Source organism: Syzygium oleosum, unplaced genomic scaffold (assembly GCF_021117445.2).
Source record: "Syzygium oleosum isolate NSW1041296 unplaced genomic scaffold, Sole_v2.1 Sole_v2.01, whole genome shotgun sequence".
NCBI classification, from domain to species: domain Eukaryota; kingdom Viridiplantae; phylum Streptophyta; class Magnoliopsida; order Myrtales; family Myrtaceae; genus Syzygium; species Syzygium oleosum.
In genome coordinates this window covers 610,198-630,636 of record NW_026607485.1, presented here as the reverse complement: position 1 = coordinate 630,636, position 20,439 = coordinate 610,198, and the positions used below count along the sequence as shown (strand labels likewise).

General features: G+C 42.5%; 2 protein-coding genes and 1 pseudogene across 6 annotated transcripts; all 3 read left to right on the top strand.

Moving 5' to 3' along the window:
* The first annotated feature begins 12,493 nt into the window (after positions 1-12,493).
* Positions 12,494-14,234, top strand: LOC130140247 (flap endonuclease 1-like). Of its 5 annotated transcripts, none has more exons than XM_056319185.1 (6): positions 12,494-12,702; positions 12,837-12,949; positions 13,042-13,122; positions 13,240-13,298; positions 13,505-13,564; positions 13,665-14,234. In XM_056319185.1, exons 2-6 carry the CDS (start codon positions 12,938-12,940, stop codon positions 13,735-13,737), a joined length of 285 nt encoding a protein of 94 aa, XP_056175160.1. In that variant the 5' UTR covers positions 12,494-12,702; positions 12,837-12,937; the 3' UTR covers positions 13,738-14,234. The 5 variants fall into 5 exon arrangements, 4 of the variants coding, with proteins under 4 accessions (XP_056175160.1, XP_056175159.1, XP_056175166.1 ...); XR_008818277.1 differs by having other exon boundaries at positions 12,495-12,702; positions 13,042-13,298; positions 13,665-13,718; positions 13,953-14,234; XM_056319184.1 differs by having other exon boundaries at positions 12,495-12,702; positions 12,837-13,122; positions 13,665-13,718; positions 13,953-14,234.
* A 200-nt stretch (positions 14,235-14,434) lies between these two features.
* Positions 14,435-15,207, top strand: LOC130140250 (omega-amidase, chloroplastic-like). The gene is made up of 2 exons (XM_056319200.1): positions 14,435-14,810; positions 14,927-15,207. Exons 1-2 carry the CDS (start codon positions 14,568-14,570, stop codon positions 14,945-14,947), a joined length of 264 nt encoding a protein of 87 aa, XP_056175175.1. The 5' UTR covers positions 14,435-14,567; the 3' UTR covers positions 14,948-15,207.
* A 185-nt stretch (positions 15,208-15,392) lies between these two features.
* LOC130139260 (TMV resistance protein N-like) lies at positions 15,393-17,358 on the top strand (annotated as a pseudogene).
* Positions 17,359-20,439: the final 3,081 nt, after the last annotated feature.

The following is a 20,439-nucleotide window of genomic DNA, read 5'->3' as shown; positions in this document are numbered from 1 at the left end:
AGGCGATCTCTACAAAGCGTTAGTCCATAATGGAATATACACTTTCTAGGATAGCGAAGAAAGGAATGGAGACCAAATATCGCCGGTGTTTATGAAGGCTATCGAAGGATCGTGCATCACAATCATCGTTTTCTTAAAGGATTACGCATCCTCACAGTGGTGCTTGGAAGAGGTGGCGAAGATTATGGAGTGCAAGGAGCAGAAGGACCTTAGCGTTCTACCAGTGTTTTATAAAGTGCACCCAAGAGAAGTGAGAAGGGGCAGAGAGAGTTATGGGAGAGCTCTGGTTAAGCATGTGTCCAAATTCGGGAAGGATTCGGAGAAAGTGAAGAGATGGAGAAAAGTTCTTTTTGATGCCGGTAGATTGTCCGAATGGCATTTGAATGATGGGTAAGTTGAGTAGAGTTCATATTTTGTGTAAGAAACTAGTCTTTACAGGTAAGTATAAAGACTGTTTGTAAAAAAAAAATGAATCAACACACACATGATTGAAAGCATAAAATTTTAAAACTTGATCGACCAATGGACAAAATGTTAAGTAGTGTTATTTCACATACCCATTTTTCAAGGAGTACGAAAGTTCGCAATGCTTGATACAAGATAATTAGTGTGTACAGGCCATGTAAGGTAATGACATCGTTCTTCGGGTATTTAACAGTTTTCGAATCTAAATCTTACCCACCTTTCAAAGTCCTAAATAGCCCTTTTTGATTAAGGGTGTAGATAAATCACATAGAACAGTCAAATGGAAAAATAATTAAACCGCATGTATAAATCAAAAGAACACGAATAACTTGGATGACTAGAAGTTGAACCCTGACCTTGTTTTGATTGGTATAGAGCTCTTGGAGTTCTAAGTTGACTCAGTGGGAATAAATATTGTTTTGGCTGTGATTCTATGAAAATGTGAGCACTGCTTTGTCATTGTTAGCTAGTTATTGCTCGTTATTTGCATATTCAAATCCCTAAAATGATGGGCTCGTTATTTGCATATTCAAATCCCTAAAATGATGCTACAACTTCTTTTTCTGTTTATGTTAGCGACGAGTCAGAGCTTATACAAGAAATTGTGGAGAAGATCTCCACTTACCGAGCCCGAACACCTATGCATGTTGCTAAGTATCCAGTTGGGATAGATTCCCGAGTTGTTAAGCTGAAAACGATGTTAAACCTTGAGTCTGATGATGATGTTCTCATGGTGGGATTGTGGGGACAGGGAGGCATAGGAAAGAAGACTTTAGCCAAAGCCGTTTATAATGATATTTTTAGACAATTCGAGAATTCATGTTTTTTGGCGAATGTTCGAGAAGTTCCAAAAAATTGTAAGGATTTAGTTACTTTGCAAGAAAAATTACTATTTGAGACATTAGCACTGAAAGAAAGATTAGCAGTGTCCAATGTTGATAGAGGTATTAATCTAATACAAGAAAGACTTTGTCACAAAAAAGTTTTCCTAATCCTTGATGATGTGGATGACTCGCGCCAATTAAATGCTTTAGTTGGAGAAGGCAAATGGTTTGGTAATGGGAGTAGGATCATCCTTACCGCAAGAGATAAACATTTGCTAACTGGTCACGAAATATATGAAGATCATGTTTTTCATGTTGAAGCACTAGATTACAGTGAAGCTCATGAGCTGCTTAGTAAGCATGCTTTTCTAACGCACGAACAATTAAAAATTAGGACAGATGTGGTGGACAGTGTTCTGAATCATGCTAAAGGCCTTCATCTAGCACTTGAGGTGTGTGACATCCCGAATTTCGGCCCATTTTTGGGATTTATAAAACGTGTAATTCGTCAGTGCGCTTATAATAGAATCTCGCCCTGGAACTGATCACTCTCGGGTTCTTGTTTTTAAAATAGAGATTTTGCTAGAATCGCACTCGATCGAATTTGGCCGTTATTTAGACCACGAACTTGGCAGTCGATTTTCGGGAGTTTCAGGACGAAATAAATTGGACGGTGTCGATATTATTGTGGCCAGCGTCGGTATGACCCGGAATATATGAAAAGTGGAATTTCGATCAGGTGCGAATTTGGACTAGTAGACCTCCCTCGTAGTGTGTTTTGAGTTATTTTATTTTGGCCATTTGTCCTATAATATTAATTTGGATTTTTGCGGATCGTTAGATCGTTTTTCGATTTTGAACCGTGTCCGTTGGATCGCACTCGAGTGCGCATTGACTTTTTGGCTCTCTTCTCTCTCCTCTCTCTCCTCTGCCGCGCACGTTTCTTTTTCCCCCAACGCGTCCGTCCTCTCCTTCTCTCTCCTCATTGCGTCTGCCCCTCCTTTCTCTCTCTCTCTCTCTCTCTTTTTCCCCTCCTGGCCGCGCACGTTTCCCTCCATGCAGACGTCCCTTCATGCACGTTTCTTCCCCTCCTTCTGTCAGACTCTCTCTCCTCTTTCCTTTCTTTTTTTTCTTTTCTTCCTTCTCTTCCTCTTCATCTTCCTTTCTTCACTTTCCGCCCGACTAGTTCTGCTCTTGCTCGACCAGTCCTCAGCCCGGCCCCCGCGCAGTGCCGTCCGTCCGCCGTCGTGCCACCCCGGCTCCGCCCTAGTCGAGCCGCGCCACCACCCGTCGCCACTTGACCTCCATTTCCGGCTCACCCGAACTGCACGCGGGCGTCGCCTTTGCCCGAACCAGCGGACGCCGCCTTATGCCCAGCCGCTTCTTGCCGCCCGCCGCTGCGCATCGTCCACCCTGGCTCGCTCATCGCCGCCCCCGACCGCCGCCGGTTCGACCCCCCTCAGCCCCCAGCTCGCCCCCTCTCGCCACCACTACCCCCGCTTTCTTCCTCTCCCCTACGGTCCTGTTGCCGCCGTCGTGTCGCCACGCCGCCGGCCCGGCCAGCCAGGGCTGGCCAATCGGCTCACCAGGCCAGCTAGCCGGCTTCCGCCGCTCCGGCTTGCCCGAGCTTCGCCCACCCGAATTACCAGTCCTTGCCCGCCGTCGTAGCTCGCCTCCGTCGGCTTGCTCGACTGTCGTCCCTGCCAGCCCGGCTTGCTTCGGCCAGCCACCACCCGGCCAGCTCGCCGGCCGAGCATGCCCGGCCGTGCTCGAGCTCGCCCAGATTCGCCGTCCCCCGGCCGTGGCCGAGCCGTTGCCCACGCGCACCAGCCGCGCGCCCGCTCGCCCAATCGTGGCCTATCGCCGTGCCCGTCGCCCAGGCGCTGTCGCCCGTCCAGCCGGCTGTCGCCGCAAGCGTGTTGCCCATTCCGCCCGGCCGTGCGCCCCGGGCACGCCGTTCGGCCACCGCGCCCGCGCGCCAGGCACGCCGATCGGCCATTGTGCCCGCATTGGTCGGCCACCGCGCCCGTGTGGCCCGCGCCCGCGCCTAGTCCGCACTGTTCACCCGGGCCATTTTGGGCCCGAGCCGACTTTTCCCAGGCCAAAACCTAGTAAGTGACTTCCTAAACCCTACCTAGTACTTTGGGTATTTTTAGACTTGTTTAGGATGTGATTAGTATCGGGTTAGGAATTAATTTAGGCGTGGGCTAATTAGATTGAGTGTGCCCAATTTATGAATTATTGTGGTGATAATTGTGTGGCTAATTTAGTGATCGACTGAGGTAAATAGCATGACTTGAATGTCGGGTCGGTGGGCCGATGTAGGGAGCATGAATTGAGTTGACTGATGTGGCATGCTAGATTGACATTGGTGAAAGGGTGGTGATTGAAATTGATTTATATGACTAAGAGCATGGTGAATTTTGTATTGTGGTGCATGTGCATGAGAAAAGCCCGGATCGATCGGAGGGCTGAGCCTGAGGCGTGTTTACGCGGGCTGTGAAAGGTGAGTTAGACCTGAGGCGTAGGTTACGCGGGTCATTGGAAAGGGAAAAATGTCCTGAGGCGTGGTTACGCGGGACGAAGCCCGGCTTGATCTGAGGGCTGACCTGAGGCGCAGTAGCGCGGGTCGTGGGAAAGTGTGAAATGTCCAGGAGGGACGGAGCCCGGCTTGATCTGAGGGCTGACCTGAGGCGCAGTAGCGCGGGTCGTGGGAAAGTGTGAAATGTCCAAAGAGGGACGGAGCCCGGCTTGATCCGAGGGTCGACCCGAGGCGCAGAGCGGGTCATAGGAAAGTGTGAAATGTCCAAAGGAGGGACGGAGCCCCGCTTGATCCGAGGGCCGACCCGAGGCGCAGATAGCGCGGGTCGTGAGAATGGGCCTGAGGCGCAGTGGCGCGGGCAGTGTGAAAGGACCTGGGAGGTCGTGAGAAAGTTGGCTGGACCACGCATGTTGCATAGTGTTTGATTATGAGGTGAATACTGCTAGGCATGGTATGGGACGTGCCCAAGTGGTTTTACCTTATAATCGAGACACGCGCGAGTGTTATTGTATGATGCATGGGAAATTTCCTTGTGTGATCTGAATATGAGCTCTGCTGGATGCACTAATGTGATTTGACTAATGTACGAGGGGCATGTGATTGGATGGCGAGGTAAGTCCATTGATGTGAATTATATATAAGTTATCGGTTAGATTGCATGTTACAACTTGTCCGGGTACGCATTGGCCTATGTGGGGTATAGGGGTTGCTTATTGAGACTCGTTCTCACGGTTATTATATAACCATTTTCAGATCTGCGACCGTGATTGATTGGAGACGCCACCAGGGTATCTCGGGGATGGAGGACGGGTCAAGTTACCCCATATTTTGTGTGCCCCTCTTTTGTATAGCGAAGTAGGATACCCCACCACTATTCCCTTTTGATGTTGTGTATTTGGAATTATTATTTTGTGCTATCCCTTTGACATATTTTATTGTCTGGGTTGTTTTAAATTTGCTTTCGCTTGCCTTTATCGTTGGGTGTTTCGTTTGGGTCAGCGACGCGTCCTGGGACGTCGCGTTCAATACGACCGTTGAAGGGGTGTCGCGAGCCCGTTGGGGTCCGGGGCGTGACAAGGTGCTGGGTTCCTTCTTATGTAATAGAAGCAAAGATGCAGGGGAAAGAACACTAAATAAACTTTCTAGGTTTCCTAGCAAAAACATTAATGATGTGCTCAAAATAAGTTATGATGGACTATAGGAAAATGAGAAAGAGATTTTTCTCCATATTGCTTGCTTCTTTAAGTGAAGAAACAGAAAGTACATAGAGAAAGTTCTCAACAGTTGTGATTTTGAGGCAAATAGGATTAGAAATTCTCATTGAGAGGTCATTGGTAAGAACTCATTTTGGAATCCTAGAAATGCATGACTTGATTCAACTCATGTGAATGGATATTGTGAACCAAGAATTTCGTGATGATCCTGGGAGATGCAGTAGACTATGGCTATATGATGATGTTCTGTCACGCGACATGAAAAGACTTGCAAATACGATCAAAATTCTACTGCTTATCTTTGACTATAATTACCAAATATGCATAACTTAAATCGTCTTTTATATACAGGGAGATTGTGCCATAAAAGCCATAGTATTGGACCTACATGAGCCAAAAGAGATATGTATCAGTCCTGATGCTTTTACAAAAATGAGAAGGTTGAGATTGCTCATCTTGAGAAATGTGCATAATTTTTTCAAGGTCCTGTGTGTCTTCCTAATTGGCTAAGATGGTTCAAGTGGCCTGGAACTCTAAGGATGCCAGAATTTTCCTCTGGTCCAAAGAAATTAGTTGGACTTAATATGAGCAAAGCCAATATCTCGGTAGTGGCAAAACAATTGAAGGCGAGCATTTACTTATGTAGACCTTTTTATTATCCACCTCATTTGTATGTGTACATGTGTATTATATGTACTAGAGCACTAAATGAAGTGGTGTTCCCCTGTTTTAGAAGCCACTTCTCTATTTTTCTTCTAAACAACCCTAATTACTTGCGTTGGAAATATGTTTACAAAATTGGCATTTGAGAATTTAAGTGAAAATTAATACACAATACAAAGAAATTTTATAAACATATGCAGCAGAAAAAGATATTTCAAGATTTGAATCTTTTTATGAAGCCATTGCATCATAAGAAAATTCAATTTTCAATATATAACTATTTGAGAGACTAAATAAAATAACCAATTTCGTGTATTTGTCCATGGGTATATAATATTTGTAAAATAAGTAACTGAGCATAATTGATGGAAAGAAAGACAAAACCAATTGATATTGTGTATAAAGTAAAATGTGTAATGAGAAGTTGGCTGAGTAGTCAAGCGTTTGATTTGGATGTGACAAATCAAATATCATAATCATAACATCTTCTACTTAAAGTAACCTTAGAGGCTAGATAGTAATCAAGGGGGTAAGTACAGCGCAAGTGCCATAACTTTTGTACGGAGGACACTTAAGTGCCATAACTTTTTTTTGGTTCACTTGAGTGCCATAACTTAAAAAAAAAATGATCACCTACGTGCCACTTACGAGCTGATTGTGAGGGCCCGAAACCGCGGCTTTTCCGGTCGAACGGTGACCTTCCCGGCGAGGCGATCACCACCAGCTTGAAGAGGGGGTGTCGGTGAATCATTCAATGGCCTCCGTTCGTCTCGAAATTTCCGTTTTAGCCTCCGTTGACGAAGGTAAAAATGCTTCGTAGTCACACAAATCGAGCCACCGACACCCCCTCTTCAAGCTGGTGGTGATCGCCTCGCCGGGAAGGTCACCGTTCGACCGAAAAAGCCGCGGTTTCGGGCCCTCACGACCAGCTTGTCGAGGGGTTGGTTGTGAGGGCCCGAAACCGTGGCTATTCCGGTTGAACGGTGACCTTCCCAAAGGAGGTGAACACCACCGATTGAAGAGGGTTGTCGGTGAATCATTCAATGGCCTCCGTTCGTCTCGAAATTTCCGTTTTAGCCTCCGTTGGCGAAGGTAAAAATGCTTCGTAGTCACACAAATCGAGCCACCGACACCCCCTCTTCAAGCTGGTGGTGATCGCCTCGCCGGGAAGGTCACCGTTCGACCGGAAAAGCCGCGGTTTCGGGCCCTCACGACCAGCTTGTCAGAGGGGTTGGTTGTGAGGGCCCGAAACCGTGGCTATTCCGGTTGAACGGTGACCTTCCCAGTGAGGTGAACACCACCAGATTGAAGAGGGGTTGTCGGTGAATCATTCAATGGCCTCCGTTTGTCTCGAAATTTCCGTTTTAGCCTCCGTTGACGAAGGTAAAAATGCTTCGTAGTCACACAAATCGGCTCGATAAATGTGTGACTACGAAGCATTTTTACCTTCATCAACGGAGGCTAAAACGGAAATTTCGAGATGAACGGAGGCCATGGAATGATTCACCGACACTCCCTCTTCAAGTTGGTGGTACTCGCCTTGCCGGGAAGGTCACCGTTCAGCCGAAAAAGCCGCGGTTTCAAGCCCTCACGATCAGCTCGTAAGTGGCACTTAGGTGATCATTTTTTTGAAAGTTATGGTACTCAAGTGAGCCAAAAAAAAGTTATGGCACTTAAGTGTCCTCCGTACAAAAGTTATGGCACTTGCGCTGTACTTATCCCGTCATCAAGTGATGGAGCCTTACCTAATGTAGGTAAATGGCAGGACTTGTCCTGCATCAATAGAATTAGCTCAGTCCAAGGTTTGAATGCATTGCACTGTAAAACAAGGCATTCTTAAATGCTTAAATCAGTTCTTAAGGAGTAGCCTTTCTTAGTAGACGAAATAAAATATTTACTAGAAACTTTGCTAGTAATGCGTGTGTCTTTAGAAATAATTTGATATACAGGATGTAGCGTCCCAAGCATGCCCCACTCTGGGTATTCGTAATTATTTTTATCATTTATAAATTTGTTCGCATGCGGAAGAAATTTCTTTTAAGGCCAATATTTAGAGCATGAATTATTTAAAAGCAAGCCTGACATTATGAAAGACAAAACTAGCACCGAATTGAATTGTTTCTTTATTTATCAACACGGATGATATACAAGCGAGAAGATCCCTTCTTGGGGAGACTATCACTACGAGTCACCCATATTGGGTCCATCTATACAGTTTCGCATATTGGTATCATCCAAAAGGTGTCACCCTACATCCGACACTATCTCCCAAAAAGTACCAAGTAGTGTCGTCCAAATATGATTCCCTTACTCTGCTTGCCTTCCCGCGTACCCCACTCTCTCTACCCCGCCATCAACACCGCCGCCATTGCTGCCATCCACTGGGTATTTGATTGGCCCCACCAAGCTACCACCCACGTCCATAAATATCGAGACAAAGCGTAGGGGCACCCGGTGTCTAGATAGACCCACATCCATCCAAAGGGTGGCATCGTAGCGTACCAACATGACCATCGGAAAATCAAGGCGATGAAAAGGGTGAGGCAGCCCTCGAACTTATCAGGGGCTCCGAAGAAGGTACCCGGGGTCACTGGCGGTGGGAGACTATAATTAATAAGAGTGAGCCATAACTCAACTAGGGAACATCTATCACCCTATACTAAGCGAACAACAATGTGCACATCAGTCAACATAGACATGACAAATACCAACTTGGACATACCAGATGAGGCAGACATACCTTGTTGCGCACATTCTATTAATCATTCCAAAGATGATGGTTTAACATTGACCATAACGAATAATCGCATCATTCAGACATGCGCACACAATTCAACACTTGCATGGGTATCATTTCCTCACTCCAAGTCGCATGCCCGGTGCGCTTGCCGGCTATGCAAAGAGGAACACTCCGGTCTGGCAGGGTTCGGTGCACACTCTGATCTGCTGCTGTGTACATCAAAATTCTCAATGGCCCGCGCAGGCTTCGTGATCCACTGACCATGGCATCCCGATTACACTCCCGAGGCATCTAGGGAAAAATCCTCCTAGGCATCTGGTTCTCACAACCAGGCATCTTGCCTTCCCTTCGGCTCCATGGGGCATTATCGGTCCGTAAACCGACGGCATTCAATAACCCAGCAAGCCACACATATAATCAACTCATGCAATCCACAGATCACCAACAACAATTAATCTTTTTCAATGTCACACAAACAACAACACAACAATCAATCCTTTCTAGCATCACTTGCCGGTTACAAGCTTATTTATGAATTTGGCCTCACTTGCCCCATCATTTGACATCCAATCAAGGTATATCATATCTTATTTGAAAGGTCAGAATGTTTATATTCTATCTCCAGAAGACATCAAATCGAGATTCCCACGTCTTCACCTAGAAATTAGTGAATCTTTGAAAAAAGGGTAAAACTGGGCAGCTTTGCACCGTTTTCAAAATCGGATTAAAATAAGTAGTAAATGAACTTCAAAAATTATAAATTTTGAATATGTCACAGAAGACACCTTGATAAACAATTGTCATGAAGAATAGTCTAAATCTTTTTGTAAATAGCTCGTTCGAAATATTAAAGTCAGACCAAAAACTGGCCCGCTGGAACAGAATGATTGAACTGCAAGAAATACTCGTTTCGCAAATCAAAACTTTTCAAAACACTTCGAAATTTTTATACGTCGTAGAAATTGATTTCCTAAACAACTTTTGTGAGGGAAGTATGTCAAATTTCGAACTGGAATTTTTATAAAAATTCGAGAAGACATATAGGTCACTGATTTTACTGCACTGGACAGATTTAACATGGTAAGAAATAGGGTCTTCGTGCAACCCATTTGAACTCATAAAAATATGAATTTAAAGTATGTTATATTCCAAGATGTTTTGAACAACTTTCATGAATAAAATTTCCCCAAATTCGTTCCGTAAAAATCTATATAAAAATGGAAAATGGTAAAGGTACAGCAGTACCAATTCTGGAAATCAAGTCAAAAGTTCAACAAGTAACCCAAAACTTAACCACACGAATTTTTGTTCATGAAACTCCCAAACCAGAAGCTGACCTCCACATACACCATTCATCTCCATCAATATCCCGAATCTATGATCAATTCGACATGCAACTGGCTCCTAGTTTAGAATAGGGAGGCAGAATTCCACTTGCCTCGACGTCGATTGAATTTGGCGCTGTTCTGGCAAAGAAGGGAGTGCCAAGTGTCTCGGCTTCTGGTCGCGCTTCCTCGGTTCGTGGCTCACAGGTTTCGTCGGCACGAGAATCTTCCGGGCGGTCCTGCGGCTGGTTGGACGGGCGGAACAGGCGAGCAACGCCGTGGATTTGTCGTGGAAGGAATCGAGCCGCAACGAGCAGAATGAAACAAGATGAGCAGGGGGAAACCGGCAGAATTGACCGAGAGGGGAAAGTTAATCGGTAATTACAAGGGGATGAAAATAATTTCCCCCTCTTGCATGTAGGAATTGGGTGGCTTGTGGGGGTGTTGGCATGTGGCTTAAAGGGTTTCAATCGTGGCAAGTGAAGAGAACTGAAGAAGCGGCTGATGTGGCGGCAATTGAAGGAAGGAGGAGGTGGCGGATTAGGTGGTGTTCTAGTGAGAAAGAACAATGGCGTGGCATGATGTTGGAAGGAAGAAGTGGCAGAAGGTGGCTAATGTTTGGGGATCAACGTGGCGTGCTTAGGAGAAAGAAAAATGGGGGTGGTGGTGTTCATGTAGGAAGGAAGGATGGCGTGGAAATTGCAATTGCAGAAGACTATGTTGACCGTGACCATTGGATGTATGAATTCGGCACAGATGGCATTGACGTGCACGAATTCGGCTAGATGGAACACGTGACTAAAACTCGTAATGTAACGAAGGACATTGTAAGGTCAAAACGGTTAGTTTGTAAAACGATATTACGGATGAAAAGATAGGTAGTTGTAGAGGGATCTTGTGGTGGTGGTTACGTAATAATATCCGAGTCTTTCGAAGTTGGTGCTTCCGTAGCTCATCGATACTTATTCAAATTCCCACGTAACGTTTCGTTACGTACGTTCGTTAGACGGACTGACGAACGGAATTTTTGGGATGTCACACCCAGCTCGCACCTCACGCTGGTTCTTTGCTGCCTAGAGCCCCAAGTCTACTAAGCAGCGGGCAGAGGGCCCTGTACAATATCCCTATGATGCTGTGCAATGGCCCAATGGCCTTGAGTAAGGCCCTAGGTCCCTTGTGCTTCCATTTTTTCTATTTAAATAGGGGGTCAAATGCTCATTTTTTTTCAAGGTAAATTATTTTGGTAAGACTCCTTATGTATTTTGAAGATGACAAAACATTTTATGTGAAGTTATATGTGTTTTTGAGTGTGCGGACAAATTGTTTTCTATATATACAAGTTTATATGCGTATGATGTTATCAACAGGATGTCTATGCTATTGGAGAATTTCCTTCCTCTGCAAATAGAGAATAAGATGCTTAGTGGAAACTGTTAAGTTTGGAAGAACCTTTAGATATTGGTGAGCACGCAAGGTAACTGGGATCATTGAGGTGATTGGACGGACCAAATATTAGGTAAGTTCATCAATATTCTTGGGAGGACCTAAGTGTAGAGGGTGAACATGTCGAGATTAGGTGAAATCGCCAAGTTTGGATGTATCGCGTTGTAAAAGAAGTTTACATTATCGATGGAGTGGACAATACTCCAAGTACACGGAAATAAAGACCTAACTCTAAATGGATTTAACTCAAATTCTAATAGATACTTTGAAGCCAATTAATTCAGGCCTTAGAATTCGCGAGAGATATTGTGGAAAGTAAGATGGAGATTGATATCTTTGACTAAGCAGAGGGTGTGTCACTTAACTTCGTAGAGGCAGTTTGATCCCTTTTGGGCAACATTTATTTATTAATTAATTTATTAATTTAATGTAAATAGCCCCTATGACTGTGCATAGCGTTTTCATCCGACGTCAATTTGACACTATTTTCATGTCCCTAGAAAAGCTTGTGACTCAAATCAGATTTCCGAGAATTGGGCCAAACAAATGGTTCTGGTGGAAAGTTAATATATTTTCTTCAATAAAAATCCGATCCAAGTGATTATTGGGGTTTCGAAAAACTTATGACTTGATATTTAAGATGAAATTAATCAATCGGGTCAAATCACAAAAGTTTTGACACCTCACAATCGAGCAACTATGGTTAAAAGTTGCGATATCTTGAGAATCGGCCGTTCAACTTCAGCAAATTGGATATTGTTGGAAAATATAATTATATCCTTGGATAACACCAAGCCAAATCTATAAAGCAGTGCATTCAAAATTTCATGGTGACAGACTCCCACTCCAGTGGGAAATTCTTGATTTCAAATTTATCGAAGCAGTGAGTGTTGGAAAAAACATAAACTTAGTTAAAATTACGAACGGTTGGTATAACTGGGGTGTGATCTGCAAGAGCAACAACGCTCAATTTGCCCGCATCAAATATCAAATATCATAATCACAACATCTTCTACTTAAAGCAATCTTGGAGGCTAGATAGTCATCAAGTGATGGAGCCTTACCTAATAGGGGTGAGCACGGTTCCAGGGTAGAACCGGAAACCGAAACACCGAACCGGCGGGTAAGGTTCGGTTCCCGGTTCTAGGGTGAGCGGTTCCGGTTCTCGGTTCCAATTTTTTAGGAACCGGAACCGGAACCGGAACCGATGCTCTTCCTAGTAAAAAATAAAAACCCTAACTTTTCTTCACAAATTTCTCTCTCGGTTGCTCCTCCGTTGCGCCCTCTCTCCCACTCCCCACACCCACGACTCGACAAGACCCTCTCGCCTCTCCTCGCTCCGTTTGGCGTCCGCCTCGGCTCTTCCTCTGTCTTCATCAACCACGGTCCAGCTCATCCACGGCGGATTTCCGAGGCTGGGTTCTTTTGGTGACCAATCGAGCGGCCTGTGGCTGGAGGCGCAAGAAGGGAGCGAGCAAGGACAAGAGTAAGCTTCAGTTGACGCCCGCGCTCCCTCTGCCCACTCCTCCCCTCGCCAAGGCATGGGCTCGAACCCCTCGACTTCGATCATCGATGCGACCTCAAAATTTGACGTCTTTTCTTTGGGTGGTGTGGTTTCAGTTTCAGATCGGGCTATGCCAACTTTCGGTGACGGCGGATAAAGAGAGGAACATTGCCCATGCTCGCGACGCGATTCGGGAATTTTTTTTTTCTTTCCGAAAATGGGCATCAAGGTAGTTCCACCTCCCTCTTCTTCATTGTTGATTGAGTCGTCCGTTGATTTCGATAGGGGCTGATGAAGCTACTGGCGGACAATGCCCCTAAGGCGATGAGGGAGCAGAAGCTGGAGAGCTACTTCGGCCGGAGGATCGCCGTCGATGCCAGCATGAGCATCTATCAGTTCCTCGTTAAGTGCTTTGCTTTTTATGAGTTGATGTTCCTGATTGATTGTGTGTTTCGGTGTCGGCGGGGATTTGGATTTTGAGTGTTGGGGGTTTTTTTTGGTCTTTGATTGGTGGATCAGGTTGTGGTTGGGAGGAAGGGGACTCATATGCTCACCAATGAGGCTGGTCAAGTCACCAGGTACCACTAATGGCATCGGTATACTCCATGGAAATGATAATCCACTTTGCTCGAGTTTCTGTTTTGATGCTTCAGTTGTTATTGCTTGGACTGGGGTTTATGTATATGAGATCGACGTGTGTCACATTATTTTGTACTTGCCATGTGATCTTTGTTCTTGGGAAGTGTTGACTTTGAGCTGCTTTTTGATTTGTCGTCTCATGTAGTCATCTGCAAGGCATGCATTACCGAACGATTAGGCTGTTGGAAGCAGGGATACAGCCAGTGTAAGCTTTTTTCTTTACCTCCTATGTTTTCATTGGGATAGAATGCTAAGAAGAATGAAGTTTGTGCTTCTCTGAATTATGCTTTATGTTGTTATGATAGCTACGTATTTGATGGTAAACCTCCTGATTTGAAGAAGCAAGAGCTCGCACAACGGTACTTTATTATTATGTAGCCTTATCTTCTCTCGTTTTTTTTAATTGTCTATGAATATGTTTAGATACCTTAAATGTGAAGGTTTTTCTTTGTTTTGATCACTTCCTTACTGTGCGATATTTTAGTTCTATTCGATGAGAAGTTTGATGTTGTCTCTGTTTTCCAGAAAAACCTATCTATGTAGCTAACCAGATATGTGTGCGCATGTGGTACATGGCTTTGATACCATTGCAGGTGACACAACAGCACAATGAAGACTGCAAAAAACTATTGAGACTTATGGGTATCCCAGCAGTTGAGGTTACTATTCTGTCTGAGAAGTTCATTCTTCTTTATTCGTAACAAAAATGTTAGATACCAGATTCAGTTTATGTATGTCAGGCCCCTTCAGAAGCAGAGGCACAATGTGCTGCTCTTTGAAAAGCTGGAAAGGCATGTATCTTCCTGGTTGATCGTCTTCTGATTTAGAATAATTCATTGTTATCTCATGATAATCCAATCATCTAACTCTATGGGAATGACATTTTTTTGCATGATTTCGTGTAGTCATGGAAAGTTTGGATGTGCCTCCCGATTGCAAAATGGGAAATTTATGGCTTACAAGAACTTTGTATACCTTATCAAATGCCCTTTGTGAAGGCGTGCACTAGAAGAAAGAATGGATAAAAGCATCTTGAGCGTGCACGTGTCCTGTTTATCGCTTTGGGTGACTTTTTGTGGCTAAGTTCTTATTGATGCTTATGTAATTGCTATGTTTTTATACTGCAAGCTTTGGCTTCTAGTAAAATCAGCCATATTTGCAGCCTGCGCCGTTCTATAAAAGGAGGGAAAAATCACGCAGCTTGCCTCATGGTTTTGTTGACTCTGTGCCAGGAAATATGGAACAGTCCCTATTCAAATGATAGCTTCCCTGTTTATGCCGAGGACATTGATGGAGGTTCATCTCCTTCAACCGCTATGTTATCCGAAGTCGCTAAGGCCTTGAAGGTTACCATAGTGGGCAGTTCAAACCCAGAAAGATGTGGTGATCGATTGTACAACGCTTGTTGTGTTTTTGGTTCCATTGGAGTGCTGAAAGCCAAGCACCGCAAGGTAACTTTTCTTTCCTTAAGTAACCATGTATGGAACATTTAGTTGCCTGAGTCTTCTGGTCTATTTGTTGTTTGAGTTGTTTTCTTTTCTTTTCTTTTCTTTTTGGCTCTATGCAGACGTTGGACGTATTGGTATAGGCATCTGTTATGATATTCGGTTTCAGGAATTGGCAATGATTTATGCTGCAAGAGGTAGGTTTCGTTTCCTCTTTGTCTATTTTGCATTTCCTACAATGTTGACTGCATACTGGTGCTGGGGTTGCCGCTGGCCCAGTCTATGCAGTTCGAAAGTAAGAAGATTTCTGACAGTAAACATGTATGTCTTAAGTGGTGGACCTTTGGATTGTTTTCCTTTGATTTATTTTCGTTTTATCCCTTCCAATGATTTTTAAGTTGAACATCAGCAAAGTAAGCCTTGCACGAAGGGGGCTTAGCTGTATAAATGCTTTTAGCCTTTTACGACATTGCGATATGTCCTCTATTGCTTTTTGTATAGAAGATATCTCATTGCAATAATGAGTCCTAATTAGCTAGTTTTTGCCTCCTCCACTATTATATTGCTTTAAGTTTCTTTCCTAGATTAATGAGGTTTGCTATTGGTGTTGCTAATTGGCCTTTTATTGACAATATCATTCTACTAAATATATTTGCACTGATCAATTGATAATAAAGTTATATGATGCTGAACTCTTGGTGTTTTCTATTCTACATAAATGGATCTAGGTTGTTAGATAATATCCCCTTTCTACTAAGCGAAATATTGTTTTTTAATAACTAGTCATTGTTGCGTTTATTTTCGTTTTGTTTAATTAAAAACGAAATTAAAAAAAAGAACCTGTTGGAACCTGGAACCGACCCTGGAACCTGTGACAGGGTAGGTTCCAGGTTCCACGTTCTGACGGGTAGGTTCCAGGTTCCAAAAAATGAGGAACCTGTACCCGAGGGTAGGTTCCAGGTTCCAAGCGGAACCGAACCGGAACCTGGAACCGCTCACCCCTATTACCTAATGCAGGTAAATGGCGGGACTTGTCCCGCATCAATAGAATTAGCTCAATCGAAGGTTTGAATGCATTGCGCTGTAAAACAAGGCATTCTTAAATGCTTAAATCAGTTCTTAAGAAGTAGTATTTCTTAGTAGACGAAATAAAATATTTATTAGAAACTTTGCTAGTAATGCGTGTGCATTTAGAAATAATTTGATATACAGAATCCACATGGCATACCACTAGTTTCTTAATTGAAAGTCAGAGCCAGATTTTGAGTTGAATATATGAACTTTTTTCTTTCAAAATGTTTGACAATGTTGGTTTCATTGTCTTTGCATGACTTAAAAATGTTTAAAAGTTTGTTAATTTTTGGGAAATTTCATTGTGATAGAATATATAGTTTTGGCATAAAGCTATTATATATAGTCTAAACCGAGACTGAAAGAATGTTCACTCCGGTGCTCGCCACTTGACATTCTCTTTGCTTCTACAATTGGCACATGGCATGACATGTGGCTTAATTCTGTTACGTGGCCGACATTCACATGGTTGTTGTGTGACACTTCACTTTACTTTTCTGATTGCCTCATGGCATGACAAATGGCATACTTTTGCCATGTGGCTCTTATCCTACCAATATCCATTAGCTGTTTAATTTGTCATCTCCAAATTCATTCTCTTACAACATATGTGTATAGATTTATAATTACTAGTAAATTTTCTAAGTGTTTATTTATTTCTGAATACAACATGTAATTCTCACAAAATCGGTTCATAGTAACTTTGAATGACATATTAGTTTTGCTATTTTGCAGAACTTCCAAAAATTGAAGTACATTAATTTTAGTAATTGCAAGTCCCTAGTTTGTATCCCTGACCTCTCATGTACTCCAAATCTCGTGGAATTGGTTCTTATGAATTGCAGAAACATGGTAGAAGCCCACGAGTCAATTGCATATCACGAGAAGTTACAGGTGTTGACTTTAAAGGGGTGCTCTCAACTTAGTGTTTTTCCAAAAGTGCTCAAAAAATCTCAGACATCTTGATCTTAGTAAGTGCAAAAATTTTGAAAGGTTCCCTGATATTCCAAATAAACTCGAAAGGTTGAAATTGCTTTGTTTATAAATGACCGCTATTAAGGAACTTTATGCGTCAATAGAAAATCTTGTTTCTTTGGAGGAAATGAATTTATGTTATTGCAAGAATCTGGTTCGTCTTTCATCTAGCATATTCAAATTACAAAACATTGAAAAATTGGATCTTGATGACTGCACAACCTTAATTGGGTTTCCAAAGTATGATGATTCTGCTGATCCGTCGGTGAAGACCAGACTTTCAAATTTACAATATTTAAACGTTTGGGGATGTAAATTATCTGAAGTGGAGTTTCTTGAGAATCTTTTTTGTTTCCCCTTATTGAGCCAATTAGATTTGTCGAGGAACAATATTACTAGCCTTCCAACATCCATCAATAAGCACGATCATTTGTCCATATTGGGAGTTCCATATTGCTATCAATTACAAGAGATTCCCAAGCTTCCACCATTTTTGAATTACTTTTGAGCAGAAAATTGCAAATCTCTTTAAAAAACTGGAGATCTCATTTCATCTTATGAAATTGCCCTTAAAGGGCTGAGCATGATTCAGAAATTCCCAGTTACTCTCTCTCTCTCTCTCTCTCTCTCACACACACACACACACACACGCACACACACACACATATTGATGTGGAGTGTATGCTGGATCCAGTGTATGCTTGTATATTGCAACAGCAGAAAAAGAGAGATTGGAGGCTTAAGAAAAGAAAATAAATCTAAAGTGGTTCTGCCCATATATGCATATGACGGAGGTGGCTTTTGTTCTTTTATAGGAATGATTTCTATCACATGAGACTTGTATATTAATATAAGCAAGGATGAACGGATATCTACTCAATTATGGAGCTCTAGTTAGAAGTGGAATTCGCTAGGATTACTTACTAAACTCAAATTGAATTCTTCTATTTGGGTACCAATAACAAACTTGGTTACTTTCTAATGATTTATCCTATAACAGGAACATCGTTACTACTCTATTGAACTCCCTGGAGGAGAGATGCCAAAGTGGCTCCTCCCTGTTGAAGAACGTTCCATATCTTTCCGTGCTTCAAAGGACTTGTATGACAAGTTCATTGGATTCACATGTTGTGTCGTTCACAGTAATGTATGATATGTCTTCTTATTGTTTTTTTTTGCTAAATCCTCTTTTCTTCGCCATAGGCAAACTTCTTATTTAAAGAAGTAGGTGAAGTCTAGGTTCAAAGGAAAAACAATCGAGGGAGAGTGAAACAACGGAAAGTAGGGGGTACATGGTTTGGTTCAGTCCGCTTTTCAGGCCAAAAACCAAGCCAATCTGGTTGCTATATAGGTTGGGAACTCCCTTGTGCGAAACCAAGCATTAAAGCGGACAATTAGCCACACTGAAGAGAGAGAGAGACTTGGGTGCTTTTGACGTGTCAAGGAAATGTCGATGTGCAGTATGTACAATTCATACCGATATGTCCTCCGTGTTTTCATCCCTCAACGACCTCATTTATGAGCTCTCCTTCCTCAAGGACCACCAAGTTGTGTTGCAACTGAATTTAGGGGCTAGGGTTTCGTTTAGAAACCAATCTAACCCCAAACGACTATGTACTAAACATATGTTATGTGCACATATCTCCAACGAGTCAAGTCATTTAATTTATTCTTAAAATAAAGTCGCTTTGAATTCTCAAGTGACCTAAATTGCCAATGTCCCTTAAATAACGACTCTATTGTGTAGACTGATTAGAGATATAATGCCATGCAGACATTTAAAATCGAACGATGGGTAATGATGTTTAAAAAAAGCAGAAAGGCACATTCATTTCTTAAACCACATTTTCCATAAACAGTTTTATTTAACAAAGTCCCTTAATTTGTGTTTAACGCAAAGTAGTTTCCTGGTGCATATGGACTTTAGTTTGAGTCGGTCAATTGGTCTTTGCTATTGCCTATACGTAATGATGCATGTCAAGTTATATTTTATAATTTCTAAGTCTCAATGTACTATTAGCAGAAGGTCGTATACTGATTTTCTGCCTAGGCGGGGACTCGAAGAACAGCATAGTCTCCAGGCCCTTAGCCTTTTTCAATCATTCTTCTTTTTCCCCAGTTTTGATTGGGTGTCTATGCAATAGGTAGTGATATTTTTCAGTTTTCAATGCAAAATATTATTTACGATGTATGAAGGGCAACTAGCTAATATCGTGACATGTGCAACGTTGTACGTAGAATTTATGGCTTAAATAAATGCAAAATGACATGCATTGGTCATACATGTAGCATAAATGATACAAATTAACACAAATGACATGCATTTTCTGCAATTAAACTTATTGCAAAGATTGTTGATCATGAGATCGTTGTGAAAGGTTCCAACTTCTTTCATCATTTCAGGAGTAGCATTTGCTCTTGTGAGGATTATTGGTAGCAAGGGCATGTGGTTATTTCTCCCATCATGAACTTGAAAGCATCCTGAAATTGCTCATCCTGTTAGGCATTGATGAGAGTGGTCAGCAGCTCCAGCGGCACTATTTAATATGGGCCCACCTTTATCGTTGACGAAATAGACAATGAATTCACGTGGAATCCGTGGCTAAGGGCATTCAAGTATTTCTCAGCTGTATGAGTTGGGCAGGTGGGAAGTTGGTCGACTTGTAAGCATCCTGGAATTTTTCGTCTTGTTAAGCATTGATGAGGGCCTTGAGCAGCTACACCGGCGCTATTTAATATGGGTTTACATTTATTGTTGACGCAATAGACAATGAATTCATGTGGAACCCATGGCTTTTATATCAGCCCTTGGTTTAGTCTAGTAGGCCAAGGGCATTCAAGTATTTCTCAGCTGTATGAGTTGGGCAGATGGAAACTTGGGAGACTTGGCACGCAATCTTTCTTTGGACATGGACTCCATGCCGGAATTTCTATTAAGAAGTGAGAATTTATCCCTTTGCTTATGGCTGTGACCCCACCTAAGAAAATATTCATACGTAAGATATCCCTTCCGAAGAATTAAATCAAGTGAGAAAACCTAGACCCTTGATAAAAGCTACTTTCTGTTTCTCTCCAGCAGAAAGAGAGATAGAACTAGGGGCATTCAGACCTGCCTCCTCTCTTCTCTTCTGAATTGGAATTGAAAGTTGGTCCTTTTATGAAAAGTCCGTTGTGATCTGATTCGCAATAAAACTTTATTAATATTCATTACTTGCTAGCTTGTATTAGATGTTTATAAGCAGCATCAATACTGGTAAGGCTTTGGGATATCTTTCTTCTCTCCCAGATGCCCCATAAATTACAATGGTTACTCTTTCAATGAAGTGGTTCACAAAATAGTAGTAAATGCATCATACTCCAAATTCATACCGGAATTATAGGGAATGACCAGCTGGTCTATAAAGAATGAAGCCTTTAATGATAACCTTCTCATATAAATTTAACTTCATATCATATTGTTCATCAGGTAAAATTTGTATTCACAAAACTTATAAATATCCAAACCATTTTCTACAGGAATTCACATGAACTCTCAATTTCTTAGAATTTCTTTGGTAAATGTCAGTTTAGGTCACCTCATAATCATATC

Excerpts from the sequence above, each read along its gene's own strand:
- LOC130140247 (XM_056319177.1), top strand. The coding sequence starts at position 13,012 with ATGAAGCTACTGGCGGACAATGCCCCTAAGGCGATGAGGGAGCAGAAG. Across the intron at positions 13,299-13,504 it reads GAGGCTGGTCAAGTCACCAG|TCATCTGCAAGGCATGCATT; the intron begins GTACCACTAATG and ends CGTCTCATGTAG. Across the intron at positions 13,565-13,664 it reads GAAGCAGGGATACAGCCAGT|CTACGTATTTGATGGTAAAC; the intron begins GTAAGCTTTTTT and ends TTGTTATGATAG.
- LOC130140250 (XM_056319200.1), top strand. The coding sequence starts at position 14,568 with ATGGTTTTGTTGACTCTGTGCCAGGAAATATGGAACAGTCCCTATTCA. Across the intron at positions 14,811-14,926 it reads TGAAAGCCAAGCACCGCAAG|ACGTTGGACGTATTGGTATA; the intron begins GTAACTTTTCTT and ends GGCTCTATGCAG.